Source organism: Podarcis cretensis, assembly GCF_951804945.1.
Source record: "Podarcis cretensis genome assembly, chromosome: 13".
Classification (NCBI taxonomy): domain Eukaryota; kingdom Metazoa; phylum Chordata; class Lepidosauria; order Squamata; family Lacertidae; genus Podarcis; species Podarcis cretensis.
The window spans coordinates 29,764,047-29,789,747 of record NC_137182.1 but is presented as its reverse complement, the minus strand read 5'-3'; the positions used below and the strand labels follow the sequence as shown (position 1 = coordinate 29,789,747).

Here is a 25,701-nt window from a genome sequence, read left to right as displayed (position 1 = left end):
TCCGTCCAATATTATTTTATTTATTGTGCTTTGAGCTTTTCTTTTTTTAATTTGCCATGCCAACCATTTACCTGATTTATTGGCATATTCAAAATTCTCCGGTCTCATTCTTTTTATATTCCATTCCACTTCTTGATTAATTATCATTGCAAATTGGCTTTGTAATATCTTAATGTTCTGATTAATTTTTCCATCTTTCGGATTTTTTATTAGCTTTTTTTCATTTTCCATAATCTGATTTAAAATCTTTTTCCCTTTCTCTCTAAACTTTTTTCTGATGCTGTTTTGTTGTATAAAGAAACCTTGCATAACAGTTTTACTAGCGCCCCGAACAACATTCATTTGGGTTTCTTTATTACAATTATTTACAAAATACTCTGTTAGCATCCTCTGAGCCTTCTCATTTATTTTTTCATCTTCTAACAAATTTTCATTTAATCTCCATCTAAAAGTCTTTTCCTCTAACTCTTTTATTTCACACTTAATTGCATTGTGATCCAAAAGTATCTTTGGTTGGATTTCTATTTTTGTAACTCTAGGTGTTAGTTCACTGGATATCCCACCCCCCAAACTGTCCCTACTGTACTTAATAAATCATGCCTGTATTCATTGTGAGTTGCAAGGTATTAAGCAGGGGTGGGGAACCTGAAACTTCTAGATCGGGGTAGGCAACCTAAGGCCCATGGGCCAGGTGTGGCCCAATCGCCTTCTCAATCCGGCCCGCAGATGATCCGGGATCTGTGTGTTTTTACAGTAGAATGTGTGCTTTTATTTACAATGCATCTCTGGGTTATTTGTGGGGCATAGGAATTCGTTCTTCTTCTTTTTCAAAATATAGTCCATCCCCCCACATGGTCTGAGGGACGGTGGACCAGCCCATGGCTGGAAAAGGTTGCTGACCCCTATTCTAGATGTTATTGGATTACAACTCCCACTATCCCTGACCACTGACCTTGCTGGCTGTGGCTGATGGGAACAGGAGTCCCACAACATCTGGAGGGTGACAAGTTCCGTATCTTAGGTATAAAACCATCCCTGTTCCAAAACTTCCCATTTCAATCCTGATTTCATTCTCTTAGCTCAAGCACTGTGTGTGTGATGGAGCAATACAATCAAACAATTGCCCTGGAGTTCGTGTTTCTGGGATTTTCCAAAGATCAAGACACCAACCTTTACCTCTTTGCAGCGGTCCTCTTCATGTACCTCATCACCCTGACAGGTAACACACTCATCATTGTGGCCATCCACATAGACCCACGGCTCAGCACACCCATGTACTTCTTCCTGAGCTATCTGTCCTTCCTGGACATCTGCTACACAACAAGTGTGGTGCCTCAGTTGTTGATCCATTTCCTGACCAGCTACAAGACCATCTCCTACAACAGGTGCATGGCTCAGCTCTATCTCTCATTCGCCTTCGGAAGCATTGAATTTATCCTCTTGGCAGCCATGGCTTATGACCGATATGTGGCTGTCTGTCATCCGTTGCATTACAAGGTCATCATGAGCAGGACAGTGTGTACGCAGTTGGTGCTAGCATCTTGGACAGCTGGATTTCTCAATGCTCTCCTTCATACGGTGTTCACTGTGCGCCTTCACTTCTGCAACTCCAACATCATCAATCACTTTGCCTGTGAAGTCCTGGCTGTTATCAAGATTGCTTGTTCAGACACTTCCATCAATGAGATTCTGTTTCTGGTGACAGGGTCCATTGTGCTGGTGATCCCCTGTATCGTGGTCACACTTTCCTACGTCTATATAATCCGTGCTATCCTACGTATCCAGTCTTCAGGAGGTCGTCAGAGAGCCTTCTCCACATGTACCTCACACCTCACCGTAGTCGCCCTCTGCTATGGCACAGCAATCTTTGCTTACATGAGCCCCAGATCCAACACTTCACCCAACCAGGACAAGATGCTGGCTTTCTTCTATGCAGTCGTTACTCCGATGCTCAACCCTATAATCTACAGCCTAAGGAACAAGGAAGTCAAAGGAGCCCTGGCTAAAGCAATAGGGGAAAATATCATTTCTGAAAGGCATTGATCCATTTGTGAATTTTTATACATCCAGTAAGGTGGCAGAGCAGATGGAGACATGCAATTTGCTTAATCACTTAATTAGTCCACACAATGGACTTGTATAGAAACTGATTCTAGGAGGAAACATTGTTTTGATACAGGATGAACATTTAAGATTGCCAAAAAAGAAACAAAAGCATTGAGGAAGTAATGGGCATGAAAACGAGTCGCTAAAAGTGATGAATGATCCTCCCACCTCAAAACAATTTACTTGCAACCCCAAGAGGAGTGGTTTGGAGTTTGATTTTGCCCCATTTAGAGGATTATCAGGTTAATCCAAATTTGCAGGGGAAACACATTGAGGTTGGTGCTGTTTGCGTGTAACATTTTATGGACTAGGTAAGCTAAAGGGGAATGCGAACAATAAATATGCTCCAAGGTATCTTATCTATATCTCCTCTTTGCCATCTCTCTCACAGGCTCTTGCTGCCTATCCTAACTCCTTCATTGGACACCTCTCGATTCCATACTTTTAAGTCATCAACAAGGAATGTCACATCCTAATTCAAGGAGGTCAAGAACTGGGGTTAGGAAAGTAAGGATATGAAATTTTATATGTGTTGTCTTGGTCTGTTTGTGTGTGTCTGTGTTTATAAAATGTGAAAACTCAATAAAAAATTTTATATATAAAAAAAAAGGAATGTCACAAAGGAGGCATTCCATTATTACCTTGACAATCTACCTACCTGGACACAAGCCATTTCTCCTATTGAGTCAAGATTCTAGACTGCTTACACCAAGTCCTCTGCTGTGTTGCCAAAAGGTTTTCTAATTCCCCATGCCCGCCCTCTCAAATGTGGCCATTTATATATATTAAAGTCAAGAAGACAGTCATGGAAAATCATGGTGAACAGATGCTGGCTTAAGGAGATGGTTGAATTTAAGATTTAAAAAAAAAATCAGAGGAAGAGAGTCTGAAACGAGGTGGTGGAGCATCCCTACAGTAAGAAGCCACAAAGGGAAAGGGAGATAGGCTGGGAATAGAGATGGTAGCCTTATGCTGAACTAGAAGCTCGATACCTATAGAATATTTTGGATATTAACAAATCCAAAATAACTGTTGTGAATGGACTCAGTCCATTCACACATATTGTTAGCAGCAAAGCAGCTGCTTTTTCTCCCATGAGAGATGAGGTGTTGCTGAAGTAGGCATTTGAGAGTACTGAAACCACAAGCCAATATTGGAAGTGCAAAGGTGCATTAGAATCTCCAGTGTGTGCTAAAGAGTGGTGGAGCGAATATACCCATAAGCTACCCTCTTTTGCAAGTACAATGCACTGGGGTGGGGAATATATGAGAGAAATACAGCAAATTGTCAGAGGCAAATCTCACCGAGTTGAATGGGACTTACTCCCAAGTAAGGGTGCTGCACCAACACTGACAAGGACCACTTCTCAGTCATGTCACCCATCCTGACACTAAAATATAGTTTCTTTGTTTGCTGTATTGTTAGCTGAGGTGACGTTATTTTGAGAGGAAAAGAATTGCAGCAGCTGCCATTTGTTTTTCACACAAAGCCACTTTCTGAGGTGGTTTTTTGAATTTTGAGAAACTAAAAATGGCTGCCTCCTTTGCCACTCACCGGGGACCACCGTTGTAGTGGGCTGCAAATGAATATGTACAGAAAACCACACACCTTTACTGAGTGTGCCGACTGTGCCTCTAAGCACTGTCCTTTTCTTCGATAGATGCAATGTTAAATATCCCTCCAAAGAAAAGACAGATTGAATCAGACATGTGAAAAATATAAAATCACAGTGTTCTGTTCCACATAACCCTATTTTTAAACCTGAAGTATAAAAGCAACAAGAACATTTTACACATTTGGATTTCTTCTCGTTTCATAGTAGAATGTCTTGCAAACCCCCTCAATGTTTTTTTTTTTAATTTCACAGCAGATACAGAGGTTTAAAAGGCAACCCATGCCATTCTTTGGGGTGGAGGAATGAACAATGTAAGCATATTCATTTCTCATCAGAAACTTAGGAGACCCACCAAGCTCAATAGGACTTAATCTCAAGTAAACACGCCAAAGAAACAAATTTGTGTGAGTGGCAATTTCTTTTCTTTTTTTGATAAAAAATTTTATTGCATAGTAAATACATTAATACCAAGCCACACATAAAGAATAATATAAAGAGAAAGAAAAAAATAAAGAAGAAAAGGGGGGAAGCAAAGAAGACAGTAAAAGAACAAAGAAAAGTATATTTCAATGCAATAAACACTATTTTACAAAATAATAATAGTAATAAGACTTCCATCACTCTCACAACTTTCTTTCACATTTCACATTTTATCTGTATTTCAGTATTATTTTCATCTTAATATATAGATATGTATATATGTATGTTTCCCCTTTTCCATTCATGAGGTCATTCTAGACACAGCCAAATTTTTACATTAGAACCTTGTCTTTCTAAATAATCATTCAAGCACTTCCATTCCTTCTTGACTGTATTCATTGGCTTTAGTCTTATTATATCCGTCCATTTGGCCAGTTCCAAATATTCACATAATTTACATAACCATTCCTCTTTGGTTGGTACCAGGAACCAGGTGAGGGGCCATTTCACCAACTCATCTCTCCTTAAATTACTGGCTCAATTTCATAATTGGTTGGTGGATTCACTGTTTCTTGCCACGTCTAAGGCTGTGTACACATTACTAGGTTGTCCTGGTTCCTCAATTTGAGTCCAGGCAGGTTTGGCAGAAAGCGCATCAAAATATGATTATTTCCTAAGAAACCACGTATGGACTGTAATGTTGTGTACACTGCTCCCAAGCCAGCAATGGAAGCACACTGGTTGCGGAGCAAACAGGAACGTGTACACAGCCCTAGTGCAGGACTGCAGCCTAAGTCATCTTAAAAATGTGCCCTTATGAGATTTTCAGGGGGATCTCAGTATCCCAGACCTGGAAAAAGGGAAACATCCTCTCAGAGAAAGGATAGTTGAAAGTATAGATAAGTTCCATGGAGTCAGCGTCATAAAAGGAGAGGATTTCAAAATCGTACTCCAGGAGTATCTTGATCCGTCGCAGGGATTTCCATAGTAGAAGGACAGTGGAAGGAGAGGTAGATGCCATGTATTCTCCCCCAATCAGCTGCAGTGCCCAAAACCCCTCAGTAACTCTGATGCGTTGGTACCATTTTCTCCCTATGGATTCCCGGACTGCCCCGATGGCCCATGCTTTGGCCTTGCCCACCTCTACCACCCATTCCATAGTCCCAGAGGTGATGCCTTCTGCTCCGAGGACACATGGCGAAAAATTGAAGCGCTCAGGGTTGTCAGGAAGAACCTGGGCCTGCCTGCCCAGGTACACACTTTTCCGATCTTCAGAAAGGATGAGGGTAGGGAAGGCTGTCTTGGGATCCAGTGTGACTTCCACTAAAAACAGAGACGGAGAATAGTTTGCAAACAACCTTACCAGCTGAAGAAATGACTTTCTACTCTAGGGGCTGAGAACCTTTGGCCCTCCGGATGTTGCTGAACTACAACTACCATCATCCCTGGTCATTAGCCATGCTTCCTGAGGCTGATGGCAGTTGTAGTTCAGCAATACCCGTAGGGCCAACTGTTCCCCATACCTGTTCTCCTGCTTTAGTGGTAACAGTTTCCAGAGCACAGACATCTCGAGGTGAAGAACAACGTTTTAGGAACAGTGAATGTTATTTAATGGTACCTTTACTAACCAGAGGGACGCGGGTGGCGCTGTGGGTTAAACCACAGAGCCTAGGACTTGCCGATCAGAAGGTCAGCGGTTCGAATCCCCGCGACGGCGTTTCCGTGTGCTGCTCTGGTTCGCCAGAAGCGGCTTAGTCATGCTGGCCACATAACCTGGAAGCTGTACGCCAGCTCCCTCAGCCAATAAAGCGAGATGAGCGCCACAACCCCAGAATCGGTCACGACTGGACCTAATGGTCAGGGGTCCCTTTACCCTTTACCTTTACCTTGCTAACCAGAAAAAAACATGTACTATTTTCCTTCCTAGGATAAGTTCTTTAAAACAAAAAACAAAAAAACAACTTTGTAGATTTGGGCATAGTTTCAGGTTGAACCCAGGAAAGCCTTCCTTGAAATATTACAGGTATACGTTTATGATGTAATTATTATGATAATTACAAACTCATATTCATAACTATATCATTGCTGTTAAGAAGAAGAAAAAGGCCTTGATAATTATAACATGGTAAGTATAACTTAAAATTGCACCTTAAAGACCAACTAGGTTAGTACTTGGTATGAGCTTTCGTGTGCATGCACGAAAGAAAAGAAAAAAATTTATTTTGTTTTGACTATGGCAGACCAACACGGCTACCTATCTGTAATTAAAATTGCACATTATCTTCAAAATTACCATTCCAGAAGGCGTCTTCTTCTATTTGTCCCCGTAAACTAACCTTTCTTTTGAGTCCCGCAAAACTTGTCAGTGATACTGGACAGCAACCTTTCTTCCCGTTTTCTTTTTTCTTCCCTGGTCGAGGCTGCTGCTTTCGTAGGCTGCAGAAAAACTGTTGTTGTATTAAAAAAAGAACGCTCTTGTTAAGAATAAGTAAATAAAAGAAAGAAGATTTCCCATCCCCTTTTTGCTCCCCTTATACCGCATGTACAAGAACAGTGTCTGTTTGCGGAAGTCCCATCAATAAACTGCTGCAAATAGGATCAGGGTCTGCATAGTATTGCAATAGTTAGGGCTCCTCCAGACTTTGCATCATTGATATGGGGCTCATGGAATAGAAATGTGCAGTATAAAGCCTGAGGCTGTTCTGTGGGCAGAGTTGCACCCATCATTGGAGGGCCGCAGTCATGTAGAAATATCACAATAAGAAACTGCTGGAGGCCCAGTGTCACAGCTGGCATAGTCTTGGATTTGCCAGGGCCCACAGCCCCCCAAAAGCACATAACAAATATGGTGGTATGTAGCTGCCCATTGGCTAAGCCTTCATATGTGTTTGGACTTTTTCACAAGGCTAGTACAGTGGTACCTCGGGTTAAGAACTTAATTTGTTCTGGAGGTCCGTTCTTAACCTGAAACTGTTCTTAACCTGAGGTACCACTTTAGCTAATGGGGCCTCCCACTGCCACGCGATTTCTGTTCTCATCCTGAAGCAAAGTTCTTAACCCGAGGTACTATTTCTGGGTTAGCGGCATCTGTAACCCGAGGTACCACTGTACAACTTCCTGCAACTGTGAGGCTCCATCTTACAATATGGAGCAGGGAACAGCATGTGGCCGCCTTTTGAAACACAGGAGGTTGGGCCAGGCAGCCACTGCTACTCACTAAGCCCTAGTCAGCTGCACTGAGGTAGTGGCAGTCCCAGTGATGTCGCCATGGGCAAGGAAGGGAGAATCTCTGCTGCCAGGGAGGCAAGGGAACAAAGCATGAGTTCCAGGTATCAGGGACAGTGATGAGCTCACCAGGCGTGGAGGACAAGGGCTCCACTGCAAGTATGAGGCCCTTCAAGGACTGTTGCTGGCCGTACACTGCTGTATTGGAGAGACGGGTTTTCATCATAGAATTACAGATAAATAGAGTTGGGAGGGACCTGCAGGGTCATCTAGTCCAACCTTCCTACAATGCAGGAATCTCAGCTAAAGCATCCATGACAGATGGCCATCCATTGTTGCCCACCCAGGCACACAGCAGACAAGCAAAGACCGTTTGGTGCTCACAACCACACCATACATTTAAAGCACACGGATTCCACCCAAAGAATTATGGGAGCCCTAGTTCGTAGCTCTGTGATGGTTGAACTGCAGTTCCCAGGATTCCGTGGGCAAAGTCTATGGGCATTTCTCAAGCATGTTTGATACACTGATGAAGCGCAGGATTCACAGCAAATTGGACAAGAGACCTACGAAGCCTAGAATGGTGGGGCTCCTTTGTTTACTTACACGCTGGCATCTCTTGTTTGACTTTTGCCGACAGATCCTTTCTATTTATTCGGTCGAGGATGTTGACTGTCATCTGCAATGCTTTCGCCTCCTCGTAGGCCCTGACCATGAGCCGTGCTATTTCCGTGAGGTCGGCCTTCTCGGTCTTACAGTGCCGGATCGGCTTGTAGCCTTGCTCCAGTGGGTAGTCTTCGAGGTGCATCTTAAATCTCTTGAATTCCTCCTCTGTGAGCTCGTCCAAGTAGTCCACCAATTTGCAGCAGACACTGTTGGACATCTTGGCCCCTCCCAGTCAAAGGTTTACGGAAGGAGGAAAAATGGTCTCTAGGAGAAGGAAGGGGAGTCAATTCTCTTCTGATTGGATTGAAGAGACGGGGCTGACCAGTTTCTGCAAAGTGTCATGAGCTGTGAGCTGAAGGATGCACAATAATTTTACACAATAATTTCAGTTTCATAAAAGGAGTCTCCTCAACCCATTTATTTATTTATTATTATTATTATTATTATTTATAAGCAACTTAATGACAAAATGGAAACTGGGGAAATCAAAAGCCATTGAAAAGAATGAAACAACAAACAATACCACATTCCTAAAATGCTCGTCCAACAATATAGTAAGAGGGACAAGTTTCTGGAAAAAAGCATAATTTCAAGGGGAACCAGTGGTTGCAAATATCAGTTACCTCCCTCTAAAGAAAGGTGAGCCCAACCTCACCCCAAAATGAATGCAGTGGCGTAGCGTGGGTTGTCAGCACCCGGGGCAAGGCAAGTAATTTGCGCCCCCTAACCCGTGGATTTGCGCCCCCTAACCCTAACCCCCAGATGTTGTGGCCGGTGCGGCCGGCCCCCCCTGCACCCCCCACACTACGCCACTGAATGAATGCTAAATAAGTAGGAGTCATATAATAAAAATAGATTAGCCCCATTTTGCTCAGTTTTCCTTTTGTTACAAAACAAATATGCTCTATCTCCACGCAGCTCTGTAGAAGTCATGTCCTGCCTTTTCATGCTCTGTGAGTATTAAATATACCACAGAGTACTCCATTATGCATGCATATTGGGTACATTCAGGTCAAGTTCCAAAGTCTGTTTGACAAAAACTTAAGAGGGGAAGCTGTGATAATTACAGCAAAAGCAAGAAAAGAACTTTGCAGCAACTATGTCTGTCCGTATTCAGGAGTAAATTATATTGAATTCAATGGTTTTTTTTCCTCCCAGGTAAGCACAACAAATTTATTTTCTAGTACAGAAGTTGTGTTGTGGGTGCCCATCCCACTTCCACCTGACACAGGTATATATATCGCATAATATAAACAGTATATCACCCTGATTCTGCAGCCCTGGCTCAGGTTTGTTTATTATTCTGTAAACCCAGCCAAACCTGTTTGATCAGCGACGACGGGAGGAGAAAAGAGACATGCATTTACAGAACAAGAAGCAAGGCCCCTTTCAAGTCAACAGCCCAGGCTCAACATTTAATTTGAGGGAAGGTTCAGAGTTTGGGGGAAAACTCACTGCTCCTTCCTTGCTGCGGTCGTCCTCTTTGGCATGGCACAGCAAATGAAAGTGAAAGTTCCGGGGAAGGTAAAACTCAATTCTGCCCCCCTCCCAAAGTTGAAAGTGTCGTCATAGCTTGCTTGTGCCGCGCAGACTTTGAACACTGTTGCTTCCTTCAAAGTTTATAGCTAAAAAAAGGTTAGAAACCTTTCTCAAAAAACCATCTGCTCTGGCTCTATAGGAAAACAAGCATACATTAGATAGCCAGCTGCTTAAGAGGAAATAATCCTTGAGTAACTTTAACAGGAGCTCCATCTGCAGAGATCAATAAGGGAAGCTTTTCATGGCCTGGGGGTTTGTCAGCTGTTAATGCCAGCCGATTAAACTACTGTTAAAAGTAATAGGAGCAGGGGTCTTATACATTTTTTGAGATCTATCCCCCCCACACACACATATGCACATTCATTTTCTTGATGTTCTTCTGTTTGTTGATGTTCAATTTGGTAAGAGTGTGATCCACTCTGCCAAAGAAATGAGACAGGAAGGTATCTGAATACTGGGAGCCGGGGCTATTATTTTCTTAGCGCCCTGGTAAAGTGTGTTAGAAATTTAATTAACTTATGAATAGAGCAGGGATCCTGGCAAAAGCTTTAGGGGTCCGTACCTGTTTCTTTGGTGCATCCCCCCTTTGGTCTGTCATTTTCCGCCACTCTTCTCAATAGCTTGGGATTCGAAGGATAAAGCTTTCCAATTGCTGCATGCTGGGAATCCCAGTTCTCCTCCATTAAAGAAATCCCACCCTCGTCCTTCTCCAGTTACAGGCTCCTTTCCTGTGCTTATGCTGCCCTCGTGTGGCCCCATTCCTGTTCACTGTAGGCATTGAGTCTCTTGTTCAGTATAGCAGCACAAGGGGGTGGGGAGGGGTGGATGGGTGGCCTTTTCCTCTCATTCCATGGTCTCAACAAAAATGCCAACTGCCTTTTGGAAAGAGAGGGAAGCTCCCATCCCAATGCGATAGCTTTGGGAGGGGGGGAGAGGTGATTTTCAACAGGGCTATAGTATTGGGGGTGGAACAAGTTAAATCCCACTTCCCAGTGCACTACAGGCTTGTGCAACTAGACCACCCAGCAGCCAGTTTATTAAAAAATGGGGGGAGCGGGAGATTTATATATCTTCAAGTGACATCTTGTCATGTGTAGCTTGGCCCATAAGTCTACACACTAACAGTGAGCTCAGCTTTTTAGACTTAATGGGTATGAGTCAGCTAAAGTTGACCACTTTAAATTTCCATTGATTTCCGTGGTATTTAAGATTGGGTTTAATTCTGCCATTGGCATCCATATGAATTAAGTGTTTCGCATTGATGATTGTAGCTTGTTTAGCTTTGGTGCCTGTTGTAGACATGCGCTTCTGTTATAGGACCACGACACAGCGCATGCCAGTTTGCTAAAACGCAAGTTTAGCAGGTAACCCAAAGTACAGTAGAGCTGGGAGCTAACAGATACAAGTCTTTTCTGCAGTTATAAGTAAACTGGGGGTGGGATTTCCCAGGCAGTCACAGCCACAGCCTATGAATGTGAGGTCACAATGGATAGATGAGGTCACAAAGCCAGTCTCTGGTGACTGGTCATGTTGCCTATGGTGATTAGTCAGGTTATCCCTGCATCTCATTGCTAAGGTGCAGTTGAGGTTGAAGGGATGAGGAGCAGGTTCACTTCATTCATTGTCTTGAGGCATCTAATCATAAGCCTGCATTTTTATCAAAGCTTATATTTTTGATTAAGGCCTGTATATTAAGATGAGCTTAAAGATTTTCAAATGTTTCATGCCAGGCAGAAGACCAGCTGCCTAAGAACCTTGGCAATGTTTATTCTCCTGGACAAGGGGGCCCCCTGATTTATAGCAGAAAACAATTCTCAAAGTCGTAAAAAGGGAATTACAGGCTGAGAGCGAGGACACTGACCTTGCATGTTGCAAAGTACAATTAAGCTGTAAGAGTGGTTAAATTAAGAGTTGGTAAATAGTAAAATAAAACCATATGCCTCCCATTAAACTTGAACCATATTTTCCTAAGGTTAAAAGGCCAAGAGCATCTGGCTGGCAGAAAGGAAGAGAGTATTTTGGGAAGTCTTTTTCTAAAGTTGTTTCTTTCTTAAACTGAGATCCTTTTAAGATTTCTTTTCCTTTTAAAAGGTTATTTATGTTATGTATTAAATATATTGGCTTAAATGTAATTATGCAAAGGATTTAGAAACTAAGAAATGTTAAATCCTTATGCTAGATTCTTATTTCATATAGTTGAAAGAGATCACAGGGGCCATCAGCCCAGCCCCCCTGCCAAGCAGGAAACATCATTAGAGCACACATATGGTTGTCAGGCCTTTGTTTAAAGACCTCCAAAAGAAGGAGATCTTTCAATGATGATGCAAACTCAAGATCCTTGACATCTGTTTAAGATAAAAATTTAAGATTAACCATTTGTTTTGGAGGGCAATAGGGCAAGGAGGGCAAGAGGTGAGCTGGTAATTAAGGTTCCTTGTTGAGACACATGTAAGATATATTACTACTTATTTGTCATTTATAGATAGAAGAATATATAGCTTTTTGTTTCCCATAAAAGGGCAAAAGGAAATGGGTGTATCTTTTGTGATTGGTTCTAGCAAACAGCCAATAGGAATTTCAACCAGGCTGAGTGGACAGAGGCAGCCACAGGAGGAGCAAGGGGGCTGGGTTAAGGAAATATAAGTGCTGGCCAGAATGGCAGGAGGGCAGGCCAGAGCTTGGTAACCATATACCACTGTGCCTCTCATTTATTTGTCTGACAAATAAATTATTATTTTAATTTCTCTATTGCTGCGTTGAATATTTCATTCCAGCTAAGCGTTAACCACAAGCAGGGTGCTACAGTCTCTTGATGGCATTTCGGCACCAGGACATCTTCAGAGTACTCATTTTCTCAAGGTGCATAGTATTGCTGAATACAGAAAGGAAGGATTCCTGTATATTTCCTATTCATATTTTATCCCATGTCTCTTTAGAACTGTATCTTGTGCTTTACTGTAGAATTAGGCTATGTAACAGCTTTATATAGCACTGTTTAAAGCAGGAATAGGGAACATGTGGCTGCTACTATCATCAGCAATAAGATTTATATGCCACTTAATATACACAATACCTAAGTGGTTTACATAAAGCATAGTAAGGTAAGAAAAATAAAAATGTATGTACATTTAAAACCAAAAACACAAAGAAATACATGAGTAAAAACAGAAAAGCTATCAATAAAGCATTCAGTTAAATCACTGGTCAACAACAAATTTGTTGTCTGCGTTTTTTCGGCTGATTTAGGACGAATCTGATGTGCTGAATCCAAAAATCACATTGGCTTTGCTCAATCAGGTCAAGTTTTTGAGCTATGACCACATGCCTTTTTTTTACATTTTTGTTCACATGTACGCTTGTGTGGAGCATTTTAGAAGACGTTGGCGGGGTTAAAATGCCATGTTGAATAATTGTTTTGATTGGAAATTATTATTTTAATGACAAGAAGTATTCAGATCTGATAGTTCTGGGTGATTATGTCGAAAAGGGATCAGTTTGAAGTCATAAAACCTCGAAATCTTCCATAAATTGGTGCTCAGCATTACACGAAGGAGGACTGGCCTGTGCAGGAGGAATTGGTGCCTTGCAGAAAAAGAAACGTCATCAACGGCCCTCTGGTGGACAGAGACAGAATACTCTTCCCACCGCTGCACATCAAGCTTGGCTTAATCAAGCAGTTCACCAAGGCTCTGGACAAGGATGGTGACTGCTTCACTTACTTGTGCCAGGCTTTTCCAGGATTGACCATGGAGAAGTTGAAAGCTGGCATCTTTGATGGTCCTCAGATCCGTCAGCTCATCAGAGATCCAGAGTTTGGAAACTCAATGAGCAAAGTGGAACTGGAAGCGTGGAAGGCATTTGTTCTGGTAATGAAGAACTTTATTGGCAACAATAAAGCCAGAAACTACGCAGAACTTGTCAACAACATGCTGACTGCTTTCAGAAACCTGTGCTGCAACATGAGCGTCAAGATGCGCTACCTATTTTCACATGTGGACCGGTTTCCTAAGAACCTGGGTTCAATGAGTGACAAGCGGGGGAGAGATTCCATCAGGACATGAAAGAGATGGAGACCAGGTATCAGGGTCGCTGGGACGCAGTCATGATGGCTGACTACTGTTGGACTCTGAAGAGAGACCTCCCTGCCGCTGAGCATTCCAGGAGTTCCAAAAAACGGAAGTTCAAGCCCTGAAGTTTGAAAAATTGTGAAGCAACATGCAATTTACGTGTACTTACCTTTATCACTGCCCACCATTCAGTTTACAGTAATCAGTGTTTCTATCAGGTAATCAATATATGTTGTTGGAAAAACATTTTTTTCTCTTAAAAACATATTTAGGATGATATGTGTTGACAAAAATCAGCTGATAATGCCACAAAAATGTAATCGATTTTGTCACAAGATCTGATTTTTTTCAAATCAACATAGCACAAAAACCTGACCTGATGGAGAGAAACGGATGCCATTTCCTGATTCAGCAGTGCAAAAATACCCTAAATCAGTTGTAGAAATCTAGACAACATTCAAAAAGTAAAAAATTGTTGCCCAGTGAATAGAACATGGTGAATCTGATGAGCCTGGGAATGCCAGGTTCAATAGATGGGTCTTCAGGAAGTGTTTAAAGTTTGAAACTCTTTCTGCCTCATGAACTGTGCACAGAAGGGTGTTTGACCACTGGCTATGTTGATAATAGCTGGAGTGGCACAGGTTCCCCATCCCTGGTTTAGAAAATAAACCCAGCAACAGGATTTTGGAGGTTCTCAGACAAGGCATCTCTGTGGGACCCCTTAACCTGGAAGAAATGGGCATGTAATTCTCTACCACTGGCTGAGTTCTCCACATTTTATGGTAGATCATTGCAGCTATTCTGTAGCCAGACATTTTATTCAGGACAACCAGAATATCAGTTGGAGTAGCCCAGTATATTTATTTTGTTTTATAGTGTTAAATACAAATAAAAAGTACAAAAAAATTAAATAAGGGCTTAGAGCTCATCAGTTATTCCGGTGCCTTTTCATTCATTAGCCAGAAAACAATAGAAGGCAACAACAATTTTATTTTTAGAGAGCAACTGGACAAAAGTCTGTCTGGGTGCTTTCCAGGAAAAAGGACTAGAGACTTAGGTTTTTTATTTAAAAAAACAGCTGAGCATTCAGGAGAGAGGCCAGGAATATTTCTGAGGAGCCACATCCTTGTTCCACCCACCCTTACGGGTTGTGATAGTCATGACAGGCATGTAAGTGGTTCTGTTTAGGCAGCTGAGTCCTTGACGGGTGCCAGCACAAAGTGAAATAACCTGCAACCGTTGCAAACTATAGAAATCATTTTGGTTCAAGCTGAAGACAGTTGCCCCAGTCCAACAAAAGATCCTTACAGGTAAGCAGCCTTCTGCATGCCGCCACTGATGTGCATTTTTAAACTGTTTTCACCCCCCTCTTTGAGCTGAAAAAGGCTCCCAGAGCAGGTTTCAATTACCAGTAATGAGACTCATATTCACCCATGACCCTCCAGCATTTTGAATAAAACATTTTTGCAAAAGGCTATTTGAAGAGCACAGATGGTTGTGTTTATGAGTGCACATGAGAAACGCCCAACAAATGGTACTTATTGTTCCTGTCTTAGCACTTCTGTCCTTTTCTTACATACACCAGGCCTAACTCAGCTGATAGGCGGACAGGTTTTGCTTCGCAGCAAGTCTAGCAGCCCAGACTTCACTTAAGCTTTTGGCTTACTTACTTAAAACCATCTGAGTGGTTTTCCTGAACTGCTCCTCAAAAGATAGTGCCATCTCCAGCATGGTGAGTTTGATCTTCTCCTGCTGATGCACATCACTCCACCGTATATATTTTATGGATGAGCCTCAGTAGGATGAGGATGCCTTGGCCCACAGGATCTTAAGATCCTTGTAAACCTATAATCCATCAGAAAACAGGACAACCCTTTATCCCATACACCCCCTAATTCAATCTCCTTGTGAGCAAGGCTGAGCCAAAACTTGCTAGAAACTGTATGATCCTTCCTACGCCTCAGGCAACACCATGCTGAAGGCCGCAGGTTGATAGCTGTTGCAAATCTGCTGTAAAAGGTGTCTTTCAGACGAGTAGGAAGCATCCATCATACAAAACAGTATTTATTTACAGGTACAGATTATATGCGAATGGTGATAGGGAAGGCGGCAAGTGCCAGGCGGCCAGCTAGACTGGAGGACCCCGAGTTCTGGCGCACAGCTTAGCCGCAGGGACCATCACACAGCCTGTAGCTGAGAGTGCACCAAACAGGGAAAGGTCAGTTTTGGCCCGCCCCAAAGTTACTCAAGGTCATTGAGGAGCTGCAGTTCAAAGACCTGCAGGTGCTCCTTGAGCCGTCGATGTGCCTCGGCGCTGTGCAGCCGCCGCTCGCGCTGAAGCTCGCAGATCCGAAGGCGGAGTCGCTGTTCTCTGCGCCGGCAGGCCTGGAGCTGCCGCTGCGCCTTCCCCAGAGCATCAAGGGCTGCCTCCGCTCGCCGCTTCCACAGCAAGGCACTGCCTACCTGGTAGCTGTGCTCGCTCTGGATGTAAGCCCCAGCTGGGGGAGGCAGGCGCAACATGTAGAGAGAGAGGGAAACGGGGTGCGATGAATCACCCACAGGGTCCGGCAGGGCCGGAGAAGGAGAAGCTTCTTCCTGGCCAGTAGCAGCAGGTGACTGTTCCAGGGGAATGTCTGACAGGGTGGCCAGGCTCTCTGACGCCGGCCCTGGGAGGTCAGGCTGGCTTCGAGGCTCGCCGCTGGTGGGAGCAGCTCCAGGGCTTGGCAGCTCTTGTGCAGGGAAGCAGGAGATGTCCATGCACAAAGGACTCGACTCCTCCTCCAGGCAAGGGCTGCAGCTGTAGGCAAGGAACAGAACCCTGGTCAGACAGGAACCGAGTGGGGAAGATCTGCCACACTTTTATCACAGGTGTAGTGACAAGAAGAGGAGGACAAAATTGGACATGTGCTTGTTCGAGACGCTTCCCGAAATAACCCAAGCATGCCAGCATGGAGCAATAACTGTGGTCCAACTTCAACCGGAGGGCAGCAGCTTCCCTACCCCTGCAGTAAGACAGCACTCCTGTGTGCACACTTCCGAAGAAGCAAGCCCCACTGAACATAATTAACATTCATAGGATGGTACAGGAAGGGAGGGAAGACCTTCCACAGAGCATGGCAAGAGAAGCCAGAAGGGCAGTACTCACCTCTGCTTCTGCTGACGTTTCGCGAGTTTCGAGTTGCCTAGCTTTGATTTTTGGCGCAGTTTGGTGTGAAGTTCAAATATTGTAGGAACAGCACCCTCTTTGAGCCGATGGTAGCCACTGCAAAAAGGAGCATCAGCACTCATAAGCCATCTCTGGCTTCAGACAGGCAAGCATCCTTCTCTTAAAGGTCATCTGAACTACAGACCTTGCAGCAAAGCATCTCTTTTTGGGGAGCTGCTGGGTTCTGGGAGGTGCTAGCTGCACCCGCGGTTAGCCAGTTATATTTCTGCATTGCAATGTTTTTCCTCTAGATCTCTGCACGTGCAACTGCATGTGCCGAGTCCCAAATAAGCAGAATGAACTTTCTAAGTAACACACGCTGCTTAAATTTGGATTTCTCCCCACAAATCTCAATGGAGATAATCCAGCGTGACATCCACAATACAGCACTCCCACTTGCTTATTCTCCTAAGAAGATATAAAATTGCTTTATAATGAGTCGGACCATTATTGCCCACTACTATTTGCTCTCAGTGATACTTAAGGACTCAGAAAGAGGCTTTTCCCAATACATACTACTTAAGATCCTCGCACACCTTCATTACTTTATCAAACTGATCTAACAAGTCTTGGTGACTTGGGTATGTCTAGGTTTATCTTTTCAGCATCTGCACACATTGGATTCTGCCCTCACCCCCCAAAAAAGTATTTAAATTGAAAGCTGGTCACCCTGAATAAACCACAGAGCAGGTCTTCCATGACAGCTTTCTGGCCTTCAACAATTGTTCCCCCCACCCCGCCGGCCTTTAAGTCATTTCTAGCTCCCTTCTCCACCCGCTCTGCAAGCAGCACCTTTGCCAATGGCAAATGTATAATCTAAGACATTGTCCAATTGTGACCATATCCACCTGTTTTAATTCTGCTTAGCTGTTCATGACCTTTCATATTCCAGTGACCTACCTGGTGCCCACCAGTTCGAAGCAACTCTTCTCAAAGTGCTTGGAGCAAAAGTAAACATACTTGGAGGCAGGGTCCCAAAGACCCTGGCCGCTCATGTCCTTCCTCCGACAATTCTCCAACCACATCGCTCGCCGGGGGTTGTCCTTTGGAAGTCTAGGAGCACACACAGAAGGTGAGTCAGAGTTAGCCAGGAAAGGATGAGCAGCACAGTGCAGCGAAAGAATGGAGGCCTTCTTCCCAGGAACAAGGACATTTGTCTGAAAATGTCATCCCAGGAGCTTCCCTGTCATGTGCATCATAGAGCAAAAGTATGATTTGATTGCATGGAATAACAATTGCTCTGTAGCTTAGTGTCAAACTGAGTCTGACTGATCCCTTGGGGCTCCAGATACTTGGCTAGCATAAGGCTCTTTCCCAGGCTGGAAAAAGAACTATAGCATCATTCTAGGCCTTTAACACTAGGAGACACTACAAGGATATATACATTACTATTTCCAGAGATTATGGCTGTTCAGACAACAGTATCACTGCAGTGCAAAATAAAAGTAAGTGTGGCTAAGTAAAATATTCCATAGTTTTTGGTGAAGCCACCCTGCAACTTGCCCTTCCCGTTCACATTTCATGCCAACAAACCCCTATCTTGGACGCTTTTTTTGGTGAGAGAGAGGGTAGGACATGATTGTTACTTTTAAAAAGAAGTATGCATATTACAGCTCCTGTTTGTGCGAAATCTGCTTAAGGTACCGTAAAAAGGCACTGTGAACTCCAGAAATGATAACAGGGAAATACAGTGGTACCTTGGTTCTCAAACACCTTGGTACTCAAACGCCGGAAACCCTGAAGTAAGTGTTCCGATTTTTGAATTTTTTTCGGAAGCTGAAAGTCTGGTGCGGCTGTCGGCTATTGTTTCTGGGGCACCTGCACCAATCAGAAGTTGTGCCTTGGTTTTCGAACATTTCAGAAGTCAAACAGCCTTCGGAATGCATAAAGTTTGGAGCTTTTGTTTTTGCTATTTATTTTGCATTTTTGTTTTTTAGGCTTCTTCAGTTAATTTGTTTTTGTTACTGTGTGGAACCCAGTTGAGCTACTGATTGACTGTGTTACTGCGGAAGTGGATAAAAGCCCCCATCCAAAAAATGACTATCATCAGTGCAGGTAAGAAAAAAACCTAATTTTAATTTTTATCATCTACAATACTGTCTTATTTATTTTATAGTACAGTACATTGATTATTGCTTTCATTTTATGGATCAATGGTCTTGTTAGATAGTAAAATTGCTGTTTTAGGGGTTATTTTTAAAAGTCTGGAACAGATTAATCTGTTTTGCATTACTTTCTATGGGAAAGCACGCCTTGGATTTGGAACGCTTTGGTTTTGGAACGGACTTCCGGAACGGATTAAGTTTGAGAACCAAGGTACCACTGTAATGGAAAGATCTTCAACTAGTCAAAGGAGTGACAGCAGGAATCTGGTAGGTTTTCTTAGCCTTTCCTCTGCCTTGTGACAGCTCTAACTTTGGATCAATGGCTACACACACACACACACACTTTATTTTCTGCTATGAGCTCCTCAAGGAAGGGTGGGACAGAAATATAAGAAGAAATACTAATATCCCCAACGTGATATTCCTGCAGACTAGTACCAGCCAGCCCTCAATTCAAAATGGGCACCATTTTGAAAGGGAGATTGGGTGGGCCCAGAATAGCATCAACTCTCACCGATGGAAGGAAATGCCTCGGTTGCGTGTCTCAGGAGTGTCACGGGTGCAGCAGCCAGTGGCAGAACAGTGGCGGGGCATCTAGAAGAAAAGAGAGGAACTTTAAAACCCACACTATCCTGAAGACTCAGGGTAAGCTATAGAAGCTATTATATTTGTATTTTAAGAGGAAGGGGCATGTTGGGTATTCAGAAGCCCCAAGAGCTGACTAAGTGTGCTAAGAAAGTCCCAAAATTCTGCAACAAGTTATCATAATTCTTTGCCAAAAGCATCTACATTCTATAAGCTGTAGAAATTATTCTAATCAGCATAACTTATTCGCATAATCTGCTAGTTTTTGTTTTTTAGACAGAGGTTAAGACAAGGAGCTATATAGCGAAGCGAAGTCCCATCCCACAATATAACTACTGGAAATCATCTTCATCCACCCACCTGGTTTATGAGATTTCACCAGCATTGCAGACAAAACTTAAAGCCCACCTTCACAAGACATCTAAGATTCTGAAGAAGCAGGATCCCTTGCACAGGAACACAGTAAGTTTTTCAGTCTGGCATGGAATACACACAAGCTGATTCTCAAGTCATGCAGGTTCTTCCTTTTGTTATACTTGATGAGTACCTACTCTCTGTTTGCATCTGTTTCAATTATTTTTCAGGGTATCAGAAATAATGAGGGACGAGGAGAAAAAAGAAAAGCCCCCTCATATTTTCTGGGCCTCTGTATCTCTCATTGTAGAACAGCAGAAACAGCAAGGCAGCACATAACATCCTTATAACACTAAGGCAATATCCCAGAAACCATTTAAGTAAATACACTTAGGGTTTGGACAGCTCTAAAAGCAGAGCAACCATCTTCAGGAATTGGCATAAGGCTGTGCAAGCCATGTATCCTTTGGAAGAAGATTACGGAAGCTCTCATCAGAGATTACTGAATCTCTTGTCAGGGTTTGTGGGGGGAGACAAAGCATCAAACCAAAATGCTCAAAAACCAAACTGGGAATCTGAAGCGAAGAGAAAATTACTTGTGCAAAACAATATAAAATTATGAGTGCTGAGGGGGAAAGGATACTAGACCAGGGTCACCCAATAAAACTGATTTGGCAGTATGCCAAGGACAGGGAAAGGAATGTGCTTCTGCACACAGCAGATTAATGCAGTGAATTCAATACCCAGATGTGATAACTTAGTACTTAAAAAAGAAAAGAGCATTGAACATGTTCGTGGAGAAGACAATCAACTACTAGTGGAAATTATTCTTCCACAGCCTCTTACATCCATCTTTGGATGTACACCTCTTCCAAGTTCTATCCAGCATTCTCTGTTGTTTGCTTCCTGCTGTTAGTTTTAGATTGTCCACCCATTGTAAATGTGGCTATACCCTTCGACTTTTGAAACTGAAGGTCTCCAGTTACCAGATACTGGCACAAAGCAACAGGGAATGAGAGTTGCCTTCATCCACTGCTGGGAAGGGTGGGGCATTCCAGTGGATCTACTTGGCCAATGCTGCATCAGAATACTGGCCTAAACAGATTCAATGTAACATGGTAGCTAAAGTATAAGCTCTCAGAGATCTTAACCCTCCACCTTTTGGCTTAGGCATTATTTTCATTTGCACAGCATTTCATTTTATGATGCTAGGGCTGAATTTTCTTCCCTCACAGCCAAGTTGGCTCACATATGGATGTTGCAGATATCACTTAGGTTGCACTAGAGGCAAGATGGTGCCCAACAACACTGGAATCCAGACAAGGATACAAATAGGAAAATGGAGAGCAAAAGCAGGTGTTGAGAAAATACAGCGGTACGAGAAAACACTGCTCTTAAGTGAAACAGAGAGAGGCCTAGACAGAAGGTTTCATACATCTCACAGCCATTCAGCTGCTGATCTCCTAAGGGGTTATTTATTTTTAAAACCTGTATCCCATCCATCCCCCTGGGGGTTCATGGCTCCGGTGCTCTTCCACTTTCGCCACTCACTTCCACCCTCACAAGAACACAGTGAGGTGGGTGGCTAGTTCAAGGTCACCCTAACCAGCTTCAGAGCCAAATAGCGGGGAATGAAGCCAGGATTCCCACCCCACACAACCCCCCCCCCCACACACACCCCAAGGTTCTAGTCTGACCCTTTTAATACCACCCCACAGGCAGCTGAAAACAGACTGGCGACGCCCTTACATTGACACGCTTTCACCCACCCGACCGTGTTAGTCCTAACGTGCATCTGTAATTGGGGGCCGGCGGAGGGCAAGGAAAGGCTTGGGGGGGGGGTTGGGGTTTCTTTTTGCCAATTACACCCATTATTCCGGGTTAGCTAATCTGGAATGAAACGGGAAGAACGTTTGAGTGACAGGAACTGAGGACCATCCCAAAGGGATGGGGGAGGGAATGTCATGAGGGAAAGGGACATTCCAGAGTTTGAAATGACTGGGAGGGGGGCGGAATATGCAGAGCAAAAGGGGCGGGGCCACAGCAGGTCTCCATCTCTCTCTCCCCCCTCCCCCCCCCACCGGGAAAGGAGGAAAAGCGGCCAAAATGCCCCTCGTCCCACAGCCCACCGCCGAGAACGGAGACGCAGAGGAAGGGCTCGCGGCGGAGAAGTCGGCTGAGCGGGTTACTAATTTTTATTTTATTGGTTTCTCTCCTCACCTCCCCACTCCCATTGCTCGGGGCACCGCCGTCGCGGCTTCGAAGCTGACAGGGGGAATCTCAGCACCTTCTCGCGAGAATAGGTGCGCGAGCAATCGAGGACCTAGAGATAGGAAAAAGTGAAGAGAGCCCATCGGCGCCGGCCATTTCCGCTCTCGAATTCCATTCGCTCAGGCAGAATGCAAGGATCGCTTCCCCCGTAGAGCAAAGAGCCAACGCCAGAGATCACAACGCTTTTATGAAAAGCATTTTTAGTCTGCAATCCTAGACGTCTTTGCCCGAGGATAGGAAAACCAAGGGGTTGCGTCCTGTGTATTACAGGAAGTTCAGGTTGCGCGCTTTTCTCACCTTTTCCTACCTCTAGGGAGCGAGATTGCAGCTCCTACGTATCACCCCCCGCCTGACCAATCCCCCTCTCGCCTTTCTAGGCGCTTGGGTTGCTTCCGAGCAGCCTGGCGCAACCTAACCTCCCGTCTCCCTCCTCCCAACCCCACCCTCAGTCATTACAGCCAATGAAAGGCCGCCCCCGTGCGCATGAAAAGGCGGGTACCGTCGCCCCGTGGGCCAATCACAAGCGCGCCAAAGCACCCCGGCAGGAGGCGCGCGAGCCTGGGGGCCAACTGTCAGTGGGCCGGTTTGCTTTTAAAGCGGTTCTGTCCACTTAGACAAGGCAGCCTTTGCCCAAAGGTTCACAAGCTGATAGATATGACACAAAAAGAGGGGAAGGGAGAAAGAAGCAGACTCAAGTGACAGTTATTAAAGTTAGATAGCAAGTTCCTATCTACCAATTTCGCATGGGGCCCTCTACCTATGGAATATGCAGAAATGGCGAAACTTACCGCGAGAATAAGAAATCAAGATAACAGACTAAAAGAGTAGAAATTATTGAATATTTACAGATAAATTGCAAACAGATAAAAACAGCAGGATTATTGTAATAACCTGCAGTTTCATGAGAGTATATATTTGAAGTAGATAATTAAATGGGCAAATTAAATGAATTTGGATATGCAGAAGATATTAAAACATAAATTTAGGAACTGCAGAAAGAGGGGAAAGGAAGTCAAACTTTGAAATGTTAAATTGATTGTAAAACTAGTGAAATGTATAAACTTGAAAAGTATAAATAAAAACTTTGAAAAAGAATTATTCTTTTTATTTTGTGACTCCTAACTATTTAGTATCATTGACCTTCTCCAGAAAGTCCCTATCCCTGCTCTTGCATTCCCCCCCCCCCCCACTTTTAGGTAAAGGGCCACAGACAAGAATATTGTTATGGCTACATGGGCTTCTTGGCCGTGTTCAAATTTTTTACTGCAGTTTTTGCTAGGGGGAAATATGTTTACAACTTCAATGAAGCCAAATTTATCACCTTCAGCGTGTTGTTATTTTGTAGTCTTTGGATATATTCTAGCTTTTTTATTCCTTCCCCACTCTGCTGGAACTGAACAAATATGCCATGCGTTCTTCAGAATTTATGATAGAGGTATTATAATTTCAGTGGTGTACAAACTCATTATCTTGAGTATTGCCTCTTCTAACGGGCCTCTTTCAATCGGACTTGAGGTGTGTTGAGTCAGCCTATGATTAAAAATGAAAAACTCTGCATTGTCAGCTTAAGCAAACTCTGAACTTCCAGAATTTAAACAGTGGTGAGATAAAAATATTCTTGCGTAACCCATCTCAATATATGGAGAAGGAACCAGGGATGGCATCTTGTCCTCAGGATTGAGGGTGCCTGCCACTGCAATGGGGATGTGCGACATCACGCGCATATATACAGGTGTGAGTGTGACATTGCACGTCCGCATGGTGGTCCCTCTTCCTCCTCTGCAGGCAGGATCCAACCCCACCCCACCCCGGAAAAGTATGCCTTGCTGGCTGGCTGCAGACGACGGAGCTGAACATCTCTCTTGGAGGCAGTGCCGCTGACACCTGCCGGATTTTCTCATTGACTTTGTGGGTGTCCAACCCCCACAATTATATTATTGTGCCTCCCTGGAATTGGCTGCTATGGAAGGAACTTTTGGGTTTACTACTAAAGGTCAAACTGCCCTTTTTGGTAGAAATGCAGGATTTCTTCAGTTTTAAAAATATCAGCTTCCACTTCCTTCCCAGGAAAGAGGAGGAGTATTGAAAGAAACAAGACCAGAAAGTCTGATCCCAGCAATTAAGTCTTTGAAAACACTTAAGTTATGGGATGTTGCACCAACGGTTGCAATGTGGCAGTGGACAGGGAAATATAGGGAGAGAAGAAAGTGGTTTCCTTGATCCTGGCAATCTAAATTATCCTAGACATGAAAATTTTGAAATGAGAATGCTCTCCTTCTCACACGATACCATCTTCAGCTATATGGTCATAAAGCAGTTTCAGCCCGGTAAACAGTGCCAATACTGAGCCCTCCTCCTCCTCCTCTGACCACTCTTGGCAAGAAAGATTGTCTTCCATGAACAGTGAGTCCAGAAGTGACTAGAGGCCAATTCTGGATCCACAAGTCCTTCCACAGTGGGGACATAGGTTTCCTGGCAGGAGTTGATCACGGTGAAGGTTTGTCAAATGTGCCTTATTCTTGCTGTTTCTCCTTTTTGCCCTGAGCTCGTGCTTATTCAAAGTCCATGACACCCTTGGTAAAGGATGTTCTCCAGTTGGAGATGAAGATAATCAATAGAGTTGGGGCGATAACACACCCCTGTTTAATGTCTGATCCCACTGTGAATGGTTGACTTTGAGAGCCATTGTTATCCACGATTGTTGCCGTCATGTTATCATGGAGGAGCCAAAGGATGTTCACAAATTTATCTGGGCAGCTGTTTTTCAGAAGGACAGTCCACAGGGAAGTACAATTTACAGTATCAAAGGCCTTAGTCAGATAGATAAACGGCATATACTGGAGTTAATTTTGCTCTCTGCATTTTTCTTGAAGCTGTTAAGCAGTGAAATTCATATCCACTGTCCCCCTAGAACATCAAAAACCATATTTGGATCCAGGAAGTGTGTCCTCAGATATAGTTAGGAGACGGTTTGCTAAGATCCTTACAATAATTTTGCTGGCTGTGGCCAAGAAAGAGATACCTCAATAATTTCCACAATCCATTCTATCAGCTTTTTAAAAAAGTTTGATAATTTTGGCATCCCTAAAGTCTCCTGGGATCTCTTCTCTCTGCCAGATTTTTTTGATGAGCTTGTGAAGTTGTTGGGTAAGCTCAATTCTGCCCACTTTGAAGACTTTGGCAGGTATCCCATCAGGTTTGCTGGCTGTGTTGTTTTTCATTTGGCTAATAGCTGTACACAAATTTCCAGATCTGGAGATACAGCAAGATTTGGAGATACATGCAACACTAGCATGTTGGGGTAAGATTTGAGGTAGATGGGAAAGGTGGGATGAGTTTCCTCTCCTACCCTTAAATACCACATTTCCTGTTCCAGGGCAGCTGTTATCCTGAACATTATCACTCTTTTTAGAAGGAAAGGTGTACTGCAGTATTTTGAGCAAAAAACACGATGGACTCCCCCCCAAAATGAGGGAAAATGTAACCTGTGCATCAGAACTTGAAAGATGAAGAAGAAGGTGACCAGCAGTTTTAGACTTCAAA

The 25,701-nt window shown here is 43.7% G+C and overlaps 3 protein-coding genes and 2 long non-coding RNA genes across 14 annotated transcripts; 3 read left to right on the top strand and 2 right to left on the bottom strand.

Moving 5' to 3' along the window:
- The first annotated feature begins 801 nt into the window (after positions 1-801).
- Positions 802-2,498, top strand: LOC307200171 (olfactory receptor-like protein OLF3). The gene has a single exon (XM_079948586.1). It carries the CDS (start codon positions 1,099-1,101, stop codon positions 2,041-2,043), a length of 945 nt encoding a protein of 314 aa, XP_079804712.1. The 5' UTR covers positions 802-1,098; the 3' UTR covers positions 2,044-2,498.
- A 1,846-nt stretch (positions 2,499-4,344) lies between these two features.
- Positions 4,345-10,530, bottom strand: LOC307200335 (E3 ubiquitin-protein ligase TRIM7-like). 5 transcript variants are annotated; one of them, XM_079948891.1, is made up of 5 exons: positions 10,134-10,530; positions 9,488-9,704; positions 7,973-8,296; positions 6,478-6,588; positions 4,345-5,464 (listed from the first exon to the last, which is right to left on the bottom strand). In XM_079948891.1, the coding sequence occupies exons 3-5, from the start codon at positions 8,247-8,249 to the stop codon at positions 4,956-4,958; spliced, it is 897 nt and encodes a 298-aa protein (XP_079805017.1). In that variant the 5' UTR covers positions 8,250-8,296; positions 9,488-9,704; positions 10,134-10,530; the 3' UTR covers positions 4,345-4,955. The 5 variants fall into 5 exon arrangements, with proteins under 5 accessions (XP_079805017.1, XP_079805013.1, XP_079805015.1 ...); XM_079948887.1 differs by having other exon boundaries at positions 4,346-5,464; positions 7,973-8,384; positions 10,134-10,529; XM_079948889.1 differs by having other exon boundaries at positions 4,346-5,464; positions 7,973-8,384; positions 9,488-9,657; positions 10,134-10,529.
- A 1,845-nt stretch (positions 10,531-12,375) lies between these two features.
- Positions 12,376-20,041, top strand: LOC307200356. Of its 4 annotated transcripts, none has more exons than XR_013832368.1 (4): positions 12,376-12,430; positions 15,713-15,856; positions 17,736-17,915; positions 18,162-18,714. It is a non-coding gene; the product is annotated as an uncharacterized lncRNA (long non-coding RNA). The 4 variants fall into 4 exon arrangements; XR_013832366.1 differs by lacking the exon at positions 12,376-12,430 and adding an exon at positions 19,810-20,041 and having other exon boundaries at positions 15,715-15,856; positions 18,162-18,288; XR_013832367.1 differs by lacking the exon at positions 12,376-12,430 and adding an exon at positions 18,781-18,865 and having other exon boundaries at positions 15,715-15,856; positions 18,162-18,288.
- On the bottom strand, positions 15,687-22,582 carry THAP7 (THAP domain containing 7). Of its 3 annotated transcripts, none has more exons than XM_079948884.1 (5): positions 22,456-22,582; positions 19,463-19,542; positions 17,744-17,896; positions 16,784-16,900; positions 15,687-16,435 (listed from the first exon to the last, which is right to left on the bottom strand). In XM_079948884.1, exons 2-5 carry the CDS (start codon positions 19,540-19,542, stop codon positions 15,880-15,882), a joined length of 906 nt encoding a protein of 301 aa, XP_079805010.1. In that variant the 5' UTR covers positions 22,456-22,582; the 3' UTR covers positions 15,687-15,879. The 3 variants fall into 3 exon arrangements, with proteins under 3 accessions (XP_079805010.1, XP_079805008.1, XP_079805009.1); XM_079948882.1 differs by lacking the exon at positions 22,456-22,582 and adding an exon at positions 22,108-22,373; XM_079948883.1 differs by lacking the exon at positions 22,456-22,582 and adding an exon at positions 19,894-20,011.
- Positions 22,583-23,308: 726 nt separating this feature from the next.
- Positions 23,309-25,619, top strand: LOC307200379. The gene is made up of 2 exons (XR_013832395.1): positions 23,309-23,759; positions 25,032-25,619. It is a non-coding gene; the product is annotated as an uncharacterized lncRNA (long non-coding RNA).
- The last annotated feature ends 82 nt before the right edge of the window (positions 25,620-25,701 follow it).